Raw genomic sequence first — 12,414 nt, 5'->3', positions numbered from 1 at the left:
ACAAAAAGAACCACTGCCCGAATGGCTTTAAGACCTTAAAGTAAAGTATGTCTTATGCAGATGTGTTAAATATATCACAGTCCTAAGGTGTTTTGTTATAAATGTAGAACGTAGTTATCAAAGAAACAGAGGACAGTTAAGTACTTAAATCCCATTGAGAGGAGGGAAAGTAGACATCCATCTGTTATTTGTATGTTTTATAATATTTATGTTTCTGGATTCCTTTGGAAGAAAGATCACAAATTCTGTGTTAATTTCCATGTTTAATTTCAGAGACATACCTAAGATACCACACTAATAAAACACAAGATAGAAAGGTAGTTAGCACAGCTCTTTTGTATAGAAACATCTTTCATGATTCTTTTACACATTAGTATGTTTTTATTGTTCATTTATTTTATTAGAACAATAAGACAAATCTCCGCCCAGTCTTTGATGAGCCATTCATATCTAGAACTGTAACTTCCATGCCAGCCACGAATCCTCGAAATCTTGGTAGAGCACAGTTCAGGCTCCATTCTGCATTATTTGTTCATGCTGGGGAATGTTAAAGTCACAACAGTGAGCACTGACCTGCTCTGTTAAACATGCATTCACTCTGGGATTAAACAGTCAGTTGCTAGTAGAGCTGCACCATGTTCAGTAACACAGCAGCCTCCGATTCATTTCTGCTTGGCTTCATTTTTAGCTGTTTGTTTCTTACACTGATAGGTTATACTACAGGCAAGTGTGGTTTCAAGTTGTATTCCTTCTTAGCTGGTGAAAGGTGACACTTATCTGTGAAAGGGCTCCACAGACAGATGCCTCGCACTGCAGTCTATGCATATTCCAGGCGTTTTGAGAAACTCAGCTGAGACTTCTAGTCATCGTTCTGTGCAGTGCTCTGCGTGTGATGGACTTCCTCAGGACTCAGTTCTCTACCAGGTTATAAGCATTATAGCATGACTGTTCCCCAAATAAATGTTTCAAATAGTGGTTTAATTTAACCCTTAGATTTTAACTGGGTAATCAGAAGAGTGCAAGAACCCATCTCAGAGAAAACAGGCTTCCCTGATAATGGATTAAAGATTTATACCGAACAACATGCTCACAAAGTACACTGAGTATATAAAAAATAATGCAAAACAGATAAGACATCATTAATTTTTACTGTACAGTAATGTGAAATATATGCTGCTCATGATTAGGTGAATACAGAATTAAAATGAGAACCAATATAAAAAGAAGATAGATAGTTACTTAAACTCAGGAGTTTAAGTAACTTCAAGTTCAAAAACACTGAGAGGGAAGCTGCTGATTAAGACAAATTTTCCTTGCTTACCTAAATTCAGAGACAGTTTCAAGGTTTGAGTATCTGCAGGTGGGGATCTCCTCCATATCAGCACATATTCACAGACAGAAGAATGCAATCAGGATCCCAAACTTTTCTTTTGTTGTGTTACTGTAAAATACCTTAACCTAAAATAATCAGATATGAACCTACTGTATGCGTCTATAACACAATATTTACCCTCTTTAGATTACTGGCTTCTTGGCACTTAGGCTGTTTTTCCACTTTTGTCTGTGGAAAGTCCCGACTCACCTTTGTTTCACACCTCTGAAATTTGTTAACTTTTCCGTAACCTACCTGACATTAATTTGTCTGACATTGTCTGGAAGAGTTACCTTTATTTGCTAAACTGCTGTCCAGACTTTTGTCCATGTCTCTCTCTCTGTTAATTATCATATACTGTTTCTTATTTCATCCTAACTACTATTCCTGGATTACTAAACAAGTTAGAAGTTGATCGGTCTATTCCCCTAATGAAAATAATGAAGTTTAAAATAATTCATGCCCACTGCTCCTGAAACCAGTGTATGGCAGGGTATGAGGAGTTTCAGCTTTGGAGAGAAAAAGCCTTGGAAGTTCTAGTATGGAAGCAAAGAGAAAGATATAAGTAGATGCGTAGTTCCTGAAGAGAACAGTCAGGTTCTACAACAACATTTCTCCTGGTTTATGGACCAAATAAATAAACAAGGTACTTCTAATGAAAATACTTATTTAGTGTAGTGCTAACAGAATTCTTCATCATAAAAGGCAGGATTGTACAGAAACAGGTTAGTTTGATTATCCATAATTCCTTGTAATTTTGTAATGTTTTTGTGCATCACTTTACACAGTGTAGTGCTGCTACTGATTTGCAGTTTATCTTACCTTCTCTACTAACAGGCCACAATAAGTCAGCTCTACTACTTATAACAATGAGATGATCTGGGATTTTTTTTTCTTTTACAAACAATATTTTATTAGAAAATAAACAAATTTTACCAAACCAAGTTTCACAAATTCAAGTCCATTTGTCAAATAAATTCAGTTGTAGAAAAAGCTTCTTTAGTGTATTAGGAAAAATAGTGATGATGCAGTAGGTGCGTTTTGTCCAGTAGGCCATCTTGGCTGAACATTAATTTAGGATGTGAGGGGCAAGGTATCAGCTTTCTTTTCTTTGATACCTGAGAGGAATTTAATACATAGATCCTGACTCCTTCCTTGGCCATCAGAAAATAGGATGTTCTGGCAAATGCCAGATGTTACACCTCCTCATCGTGTCCTACGCTAGACAACCATTTTCTCAACTGTCCCTTTCTTTCTTTATTCCAAGTGTTTATAAAAAGTGAAAGAGCAGGAACTGAGAACAGACCATTTCAGAACACACACCTCCAAGTTTTGTTAAGGAGACTTCTATGGAGATGGGAAGCCCAGGTTTTCATACTTGTCTCTAGGATACTCCTTAGCATGCAAGTTAATGTGCTTTTGTGGTAGACTTAGTTTTGCTGCACTTCATACAAGCATCCTAAACACTCCATTGCTATGTAGACATCTAATGCCTTCCACCAGTTTTGTCACTCTCTTCATTTCCTTTGCTGTCATTGCAAGTGCTTCAGATTTAAATAAAGCAATTCTTGTTTAATGGAAGAGGGTTTTTTGCACACCATTTGTCAGATTTGTCAAGTGGTCACTTTAGCAGTCAAACAAACACAGTCACTTGCACAGCTGTAGTAACTGCATCCCCCCGTACCAAATACTTATTTTTTTTTGACGTAGAATTACATGTAAAGTTAAATGCAGCCTAGGAAGCTTCCTGGGCATTGGAAAATGATTTTCTACACCATTAAATCGTTACAGTGTTCCCTGATGTGATTTCAGTCTGTGCCCAGGAACACTGTCCAGAACAGTTCCCAGGCACGGTGCAGGAGTTAGACTGTTCCAGGGATTATTCCCAATCGGCAATTTACGTGCAGTCTCCTTCTTTTCAAGGTTGAAAAGGTTTGCTTGTTCAGGCATAGGCCATTCTGTGCCAGTAATCCTCAGTGCCAAGGAACATTTCTGGGCATGTTTATTTTACTAGTAGAGAAACAGCCAGAAGTATCACAATAGTCTTAACTGCTTTCCAGAAACACTAACCTGTTATAGTTGTGCCCCTCAAAATAACTTCACTGTCATTGAAGTCATGCTGATCTATTCTAAGAAAAGGCCAGAAATGGAAAGGCTCTTTTTTTAAGCATAGTATTTTAAATTATACGTACTCCTGTACATGTACTCCTATATCATTCTGCGAGAAATTTTTATTTAGGCAAGCCTGAATCTGTATGTCTCTTCATAAAATCTGGAAAATCTGAGATGAAGAACTGCTCAGGCAAGCTGCTTAGTTCCTCAACATTGTCTGCTAATTCCCTGTAACACATACAGTTGTTCTTGCCAATGGCCCAAACAGTAGGGGCTCTGTAACTTTTCCCTTGGAAGTAGTCCCAATTTCAGGGAAATAAATGAAGTTTTCTCACTATTCTTCCTACACATTGAGGCTTTTTTCTGCACCATTATGTCTCTAGTTCTCCACCTTAAGTCATCTCCACTAACTCTTCCAATATCTGCATTATCATATAGCATTAATGAAACCACTTGCTTCTCACCAGATATCACAATGAATATTAGTATGTACAATTAATGAGGAAACTGATGAGCCCCAACTGTTCTGTAATTCTTCAGTAATCTGTTTTGCAGACTGTTCATGTTGAATGTTGACTTCAGAATCAGACTAATTTTTGGAGAAAACATGGGAAGTGAATAGAATACTAATTTGGGAAGCACCTTTCTGAACTTTAAGTTCTTTTGAATATAGCCAGTTACAGGATGATTCAGGCCCTTTACTTTCTTTAGTTATCTAGCTGAATTGAGACTTTACAGTAGATGTTTTTTGTGACCCTAATTCTTCTATGATTTCCACAAATGCAGTAGTATGAATATGCAGTTTGAAAATTGTGTATTCTTTGTGCAGAAGGCTCTCCTTTTTTGTTGGCATTCCTTGTAAATATCTTAAATATTGGATAAATATCTTAAATATTGGCTTATGCAGTCAGTTTATCACATTATGTTTCCCTCTTCTGTCATAGCTCCTACTTCTTTTGATTTCTTACTCTTTTATAATTTGTAAGTGAGATTTAACAGGAGCAGTAACCTAGCCTGGCCATACCAAAACATCTCAGCACTTCTCCTTCTAGCAGCTCCGGTGCTGGTGCCCACTAATACTGAAATAGCCATGTGAAGAATTGCTCAATTGCTGCAAGTTCATGCATGATAACAGAAGTATGAAAATCTCTATTTCCTAGTATCTCTAGGCAGCAGACTGCCTTCATCCTGTCATGAGGTCTGTACTATTTGCAGATATTATCAGCGGGTTTTATAAGGGAACGAAATCTCAATAGAAGTATATGAAGAAAAAAACAGGAGCTTGGCCAATGTATGAATGAGATCTGTGCCTTGGTGCATGCCCCACAAGACTTGATGTTTTTTAAGATACTCTCAACTCCTATCTGTGAGTATTATGGGATGGACAGGAACTGTGGATTAATGTATACTAGTCTGGTTTTCAGAAGATCTGGGCTTAACTCTAGGTTCTGCTGCAGAATTCTGTTATCTCAGCCAAATCACTTAATCTTTCTCATGCTCCATTTCCTCATCTCTATACTGAAAAAGGAAATATTTTCTGTAAAGGTGACCTTCATATTTTTATTTCAAAGATATGAGACAAAGCAATGGGTGTGTGAGGCCAGCTGTACTTCTGAGGATGTCACTTTAAAAGGTTATAAAGTAGATTTCACAATACAGCTAGCCACTCACTTTTATTTCTTTACCAGAGGGAAATGTGTCATATAATGGTGGGGAAAAGTGTAAAATCATCATGGGAGCACACACTCTAAAAATTAAAGAGATCCTGTTGAATAATCAAAGATAGAAAACAGTTCAGAAAAACATGTGAAGGCGAGAAAGGGAGATTAATTGTGCTATTCCAGATCATCAGCCAGAGTGTAAAGTACATGCAGTAGTGCTTCAGAGCAAGACTTCTCCTTCCCTTGACCCTGGAAAACCATTTGCATGTGTGCAATACAGATATGCAATGCTGATAGATCAGAATTCACTGCCAACTTCTGTTGCTATTAGCAGTTTATACCTACTTTGCACAGTTATAAATGCGCAAAATACAAAAGTCAGTGAAGAATGTAATCTAATATCAGAGACTAGTTTTAGTGTAGTTCCTTCCCAGAGAACACACAGTTGGATGTTATTATTTTTTGCTGATTCTGTTGTAAATTCTGATACCATAATCTCTAAAATTTGTCTCTGGGCCCCTCTTACTCTCTCTTTTCCTTGTAATTATTCAAAGCAGAGCCTTTAGCAAAAGCTTCTTTTTCATTCTTTATGTGCTTTTCAGCAGGTTTCCTTTGTTGTTGTAACTGAGGTTAAGATTTTATAGAAAATATACTTCCATTCTTCTTTAATCAGAACTCTGCCAAGTCTCACTTTAGCTAGGGTTCCTTTTTCTTTCTTTCTAGTTGAATTGAAAATAAAGTTTACCTCTTCTAGCCCAGTTTTATCCTTAGGCTGTTCCAAGAGTAAGAATTCCCTGTGGGAGTCCTTATTTCTTATTGCCTATTCACATGCTGCATCAGAGTAAGAAATGTTGAGTGTCACCCATGTTCAGTCTCTTTTACTGTAAAATAACAGCTTTTTTAGCACCTTTCCCTTCTCCGTTTACATGGTAATGAAGAAGTACTTTACAGAGCATGGACCTGTGTTTTTCCTTCGTGCTTTCTGTCTTATAAAATTATGGAACCATCACTGGCTTGGATTACCTGCTTGGATTTCTGCCACTAATCTCTGTGATTCTCTTTATCATCACCTGTATGTTGCAAATTTTGAATACTGCAGACACAGATATGATGCATCAAGTATTAACTACGCCTTAGTAATTATATTTGGATTTTCATAAACATTAAAATAGTACAGTCTGTTTGCAATACTATCTGTTTTAAATCCTCTTTTTGAACAAGTCATTTTAGCTAATCAAGAGAAGACCATATAAAAGCAAAACAGGGCCAAATCCTCTTCCAGCTATTCAGAAATACAGCAATATGTTTAAGTATAGGATAAATACAGGCTGCACATTTACGCTTGTATTTAAATATATGTGTAAGTCTATTGCATTAGAAGATAAGCACAAATACCATTCAAGTACCTTACAAATCTATACAACAGTCACTCACAGAGGCATTTCATATGAACTTCATCAACACTTGGAGCTGTGATAAAGTTCTGCATTTGTGGCAAGGGAAAGTGGAAAATAACAAAAGCAGGAAAATACAGGCAGCACAGTGTGACAAGAAAGTGATATTCAAAGGACGGAAGAATCAAAATGGAGCCTATTCTGAAGGAAAGGGAGGCAAAGCCAGGCTGAACACAAAGATAGTGCTTGATATCTTTCTTTCTCCCAATACCACTTTCTGATTATGTTTCTTCAGCTGGACAGATACTAAGACCAAGGCTTCCAGTACTTTTATTTGTACTTCCTATCTCCTTCATTTGGGAAGAAATTTCACTTTAAAATACCCAAATTCTTCTTTTAGAAATTCAAATAGCCAAGTAATTTAAAAAAGCATGGTTTCATGTTTCTGATGTGATGGGCCTTCCTGGGTAACTAACACCAGGAAAGGGTTCAGTCTGTTTAGTTTTCTGTGTAATTTTCCAGGTCAACCTTTCATTTAGAGAAGTCAATAAATATTATAACTGAGCTGAATAAATAACTTTACCCAGTATTTATGAAAGCATTTGAAATCTCTGGAATGCCCTTCAGTTCCCAGAAATCCATTGTTTATATGCTGCTACAAATATCCTGGGGGGAAGCCTAGGGAATGGTTGGTATAAAGGACACAGGTTGTGCATTTTAATTATCCTAATGGTTTTATTCTAGCTCAACCTGGTGAAAGATTTTTCCATCCATACTTTGTCCCATTCCCTGCCAATCATTTTCCATTATGTTTTTAGCTTTTACAGATTAAACCTTGATGAATCTTCTGTCAAGGGACATCTGACTTATTAATAATAATTATTGTTATTAAATCTCAGTGAGCTCTCTTAGAAGAGAAAAAGTTTAGAGGTTTGGCTCATGCACTAAATGGGCACTTCTTGTCATTTAAATATTCTCTGCCAAATAGAGGTGAATGGCCTCTGGTAGATCTCATGATATTCCGTCACATTTCTAGCTACATACAGCTCACTGAAAGGATTCTGACATCTTTTTTCTGTGACCCAGGCTCAGCGGTATTAGTCATGCCAGATCTCATTGTTATACATGCAAATGCTTTAATTCTCCCTTTGATCCCTGAACCAGTATTCCTGAGTTCCACAGAAATCCTGGAATTCCTCACTTTTCAGAAATGTCCCTGTTCTCCTTTCCTAGGACATCTTTGTTATTGCTTTGCTAGGACCAGATTTGGGTCATCACTTGAAAATGAAGTTGTTATAAAATGGCCATGTTGACAGATGGCATAAATGGCATAGCTAATCAAATCCGCTCCAATGTTTTAATGGCAACAGGGAATTATCATCATCCTACTAAACGCAATCAGTAGCACGCATGGTGCACTGGAATGAGAGTTTCCAGAATTCTAACTCAACGATGCAGCAATGATGGTATCCTCTATGGCTGACTTTTCATTGACATATGCCTCAAACAGGTTTGCTTGGAGCCAAACATATCTAGTTCCTGATAAAGCTGTTTTCCAATAATATTGTTTGGACTCACCGTTGCATCAACAGAAAATGTTAAATAAACAGTGTCCAGAGTTTTAGATGTTTTTCTTTACGGCAGAGTCATCTGAAGAGTATTTCCCATGTTTGCAATAGCTGTTCCAAGTCCCATGTGTGGCAGGGATCTTTTCATTTTTTGGTAGTTCCTGGGGAAAAAAATTAACCCCTGCAAAGTTCCTTGCCACTGTATTTCAGTAATTTGCCAGAGGAAACTGCCAAACTGTGAATGTGTGCATCCGGGATCAGTTTTTGATCATTTAATCTTTGGAGACTTACATTTGACACCATTTAGATACAAGATAAAGTCTAAGATAAAAGGTTGTTAATCCCTGCTAGGTCTAAGTACTATTGGGCTTACTTTAGCATGGATCTGTAATAGCAGTAATTGTTTCTGTTCTTTAAGAACATATTGAGTGGCTTGATATCATTTTTAAACATTGGGTTTGATTTTCAGATGTATCAAATAGCCACAAACCCATTAAATTTCAGTCAAAGCAGTATCACTTAAATGTAATGGGTTTGTGAGTTTTCAGTACATCTGCAAATTAGACCAGTTCTCCTTCAAGACGGGTGTAGGAGTTACTAATGAAGCTCTTCAAACTTTAAAGAATGACAGGAAGTGAGGCTTCCAAAAATTATGTTCTGCTGGTGACTGGAATGTCATTGTTTCTTTCTGCTTGCAAGGTTCTCCTTATTCTCTCAAACGTTTGTTGAGACAGAAGACCCCAAAGTTTGGGAGAGCAGCGCTGATGTCCCAGCACAGCATTCATTCACTCACCATTCAGTGAAGTTGAGGAAAAAGCTCCTCATTGTGGCCTCGTTTCCTGTGCATTGGGAAGGAGAGCTCTGTAATTCGCTGGGATACATTTCAGTTTGGGGAATTTATCTTTTTCTGCTATAGGGTTTCAGAAAAGTTGGCTGCTGCAAAGTGAGTGATAAATGGCATCTGTTAGGGTTGGGGAGTTTTTTAGTAACATTGCAGATTGTGGAATGATGATCAGTACCAAAATAGTTAATGAAATAATCGATATTTTCTTGAAACCTTTCATCAAAGATGTAGATTCTACTCAGAATAATTTTACAGAAGAGTTTGTGATCCCTCATGAGGTGTTACATTTGCTTACATCCTCTTTATTACTATAAAAATTATTCCACTCTTCCATTCTTCCAAAGTGGATTGTTTCCCTCTTGGTTGAAGTGGTATAGCATTTGGCATGTCTTAGCGTCTTTCAGTTTACTGACAACCAAAAATTACCACTTAAATAGAGCTAATCATAGCAGTGGCCTTATTTTCTTGATTAGTCTTATTAAAAGACAGTGCAGTGAGCAAACTCATCCATTGAAACACCTTTCACTGAAATGAACTAAATGATTGACTCATACTGCAAGCAAGAGCCTCTTGAGTGAAAATAAAAGAACATAAATCATACAGATTTTAAAATAAATCATGGCATTTACTTATTATCTCTTTTTCTCTTTCCCATCCTTCCTTGTTCTTATTCTCTCCTATTTCCATCTGGGCAACTTCTATCTATTTCCTTCTTTAAAGATGCTCCAGTGGATTTGACCGTCACCGGCAAGACTGGGTAGACAGCGGCTGCCCTGAAGAGGTACGTGAGTAGTTTACATTGTCAGACTAGTTGCCAGAGGACATTTATATATTTTTGATGCTTTTGATTCTTCAGATTATGGGTTTCAAGGCCAGAGACATGCTATGTTTATCTATATCATTCAGTGTTAATGCTATTAGTAAGCTATATTAAAGAAAAATAGTCTGAGCAATTTCCCTTTTCATTTGAAGGACTAAAATGGACACAAAGTAAAAATCTTATCTCTAAGAAAATACTTTACAAAATAAAAATACCAGAAAGCCTGCCCTGAAACAATGCCCTTGCAATGTTTTTCTCTTAGATCTATGACTCTTGCCAGAAGGGAAGAAGCTGTGATGTTCTTCACCTCAGAAAACCCACTGCCAGAGTAGTCTCAAGAGAAAAACAAGCATTGCATGTCTTGCATTTTGGTTATGAAGTCTGGCCAAATTATTTAGTACAGAAGAAATTTTATAGATGAATTAGTAGAGGTTTTTTTTTTTTTTTTTTTTTTTTTTTTTTTTTTTTTTAATACAAGGCATTCAGGTTTCCTTTCATAGAGAGGCAGCAAAGGAAAGAGGAAGATTCCAGCTGTAGTAGTGGTGGATTGTCAAACAGGGATTTCAGGCTTCCTGTAAAAGAAGCACTGGGGGTACTCCTGGACTGGAGCAGTTCATTTTCAAGTCACATTTATAAATATCTAATTATTGGTTCTTTCCCAGTGTCCTCCTTTTAGAAGATTTTTTTTTTCATTTGGGGATTGTGGTAGTAGGAATAAATTAATTTATGAGACTATTAATCTCCTGATGGCCATAAAAAAGCAGTGTCTTTTCCATTTTCACTGAAAGGGCCAAATTCAGTTTCAGCAACATAGCCCTTCTGAAGTGTAGTGTCAGGGGAAACTAAGGGCAAATGTAGTAAGTTAGAAAAGCACATTCTTTTTTTTATTCTCAGGAAAAATAAAGAGAAGTAATGATACAAGTCCAGTCTGATGGAAGAATTTTTTCATATAACTGTAATTGCAAAATAACTGCATTCTACATCCTGTGTTATTATTACACGGGCTTGAAGCTTCAGCTTTGTAATTTACAAACTGCTGATTTGGCAATTAAATTTCTTAAAGATTTACTATGCATGGAAGACTTCTTTTTCAAGAAGATAGAAGTTATTAGGAATATTTGCATAGGGCACAACCTTTGCATTTCTCTAATCCAGGTTGTAATTAGCTAGGACTCAGTTGTGCCTATAGATGAAGTTACCCAAAAACTGTTCTCTGCAGGATGGTAGCTTCCCATTCTGCCTTCTCCTCTTGTTTCAACATGGCCAGTGCTCTAAGGCTTAATGCATGACCTCAGAGGAATTTATTGATATGTTAAATGTATATAAGAAACTGATAGGGTGATTCACACTGTTCCAGACTTCTTGATTGCTGTTCACAGTCGAGCATTTAGGCTCTCTGGAGTAAGCACAACAGCTTGCTTAGCATCCTCCTGAGCTTACTGCTGGAGCTCAGCTATCAATAATTACTATACAGAGGTTAATTTTAGATGCATTCATTCAACAGAATGAACAAGTGAGTCTCACAGTAAAGCTGCCTTCTTTGCAGTATAGATTTTGAGATAAATTTTGATTAAATTGCATCAGTGAAATTAACAACATCTTTCAAGCTAAAGCATGAACAAATCTACAGAATAATTAGACTGCAGCTATTGATACATTTTTAATGTAATATATTGTTTCCAATAAAACAAAGGGCCATAAAATTAACCAAACATTAAAAGCAAGATAAAACGCACTGGGCTTTGACAGGCAAATCTCAATAAACAGATTTTTTGGGATTCCATTTCTCATTAAAATGGATTGGGAGGGCAGGAGTTACAGGCAGTTCCCATATTTGCTCCTATTTGATTGGATATATTTTTTTGCAAAACTGTATGATCCATAAATAAAAATGTTCATTGCCTCTGCAGAATGGTTAAGAGTGTCCAGAACTTGGAAAAATTAAAAAGACTGGAGATACAGATCTAAATATTTGCCCATGAAAATAAAACAAACTATTGTATGATGGAGTTTATTATTTCTGCTATGTATTATATTATACACAATAATATATGTAATTTTAATATTAGAAATAAGAGGTGTATATAGTGAACATATTGCTGTATACTGTGGGTATATGAACTTTATATAGGCTGAAGACATGCATATCTTTCACACATTTATGCATATTCTTCTATGACAAATGTATGTAAAGCCTAATTTAATGCTACAGTAAATTACACAGTATTCAGTATGAATAGCCATGATTCAGTTCCCGTGTTTCTTACTTTAACATGTTTTATGGCAACCAGACCAATGATACGTTGTGCATTCACAATAGAATAGTGATAATATGGTTGATAATCTTGGATGTTAAAATCTAATTGGGGAAAATAATTTGTTTGAGATTCAAGGACTTTGAAGTTGAATCGTTCATAAACAAGCATTGTAAGGTTTGCAGTTAGATGAAAAATATATGTTGCTGAATGCTTTGCGGAGGACTTCACTTAAAAGGAGAAAGAAAAGAAAAAGCTCTTCAAATCCTACATTTAGGGGTTCCATTTTCATTCCTTTTATCCTGACAGCCTGTTCATGCTTAAATTCTTCACTCAATGACAGCCTCCACTGAAAATTAATTTTCTCTGCTTTGTTTTTGTTGTTTCC

The 12,414-nt window shown here is 36.5% G+C and overlaps 1 protein-coding gene across 1 annotated transcript in view; it reads left to right on the top strand.

The window, feature by feature from the left end:
- Positions 1 to 12,414, top strand: part of PLXDC2 (plexin domain containing 2) — a 273,041-nt gene that overhangs the window by 231,786 nt on the left and 28,841 nt on the right. Inside the window, exon 10 of the mRNA XM_064505957.1 lies at positions 9,672 to 9,732. Within this exon, the coding sequence (XP_064362027.1) occupies positions 9,672 to 9,732 (61 nt within the window). The remainder of the gene's footprint in view (positions 1 to 9,671; positions 9,733 to 12,414) is intronic.

Source organism: Dromaius novaehollandiae, chromosome 2 (assembly GCF_036370855.1).
Source record: "Dromaius novaehollandiae isolate bDroNov1 chromosome 2, bDroNov1.hap1, whole genome shotgun sequence".
In the NCBI taxonomy this organism is placed as follows: Eukaryota; Metazoa; Chordata; class Aves; order Casuariiformes; family Dromaiidae; genus Dromaius; species Dromaius novaehollandiae.
Note: the sequence above shows the minus strand (reverse complement) of the source record. Positions and strands in the feature narration are given on the sequence as shown.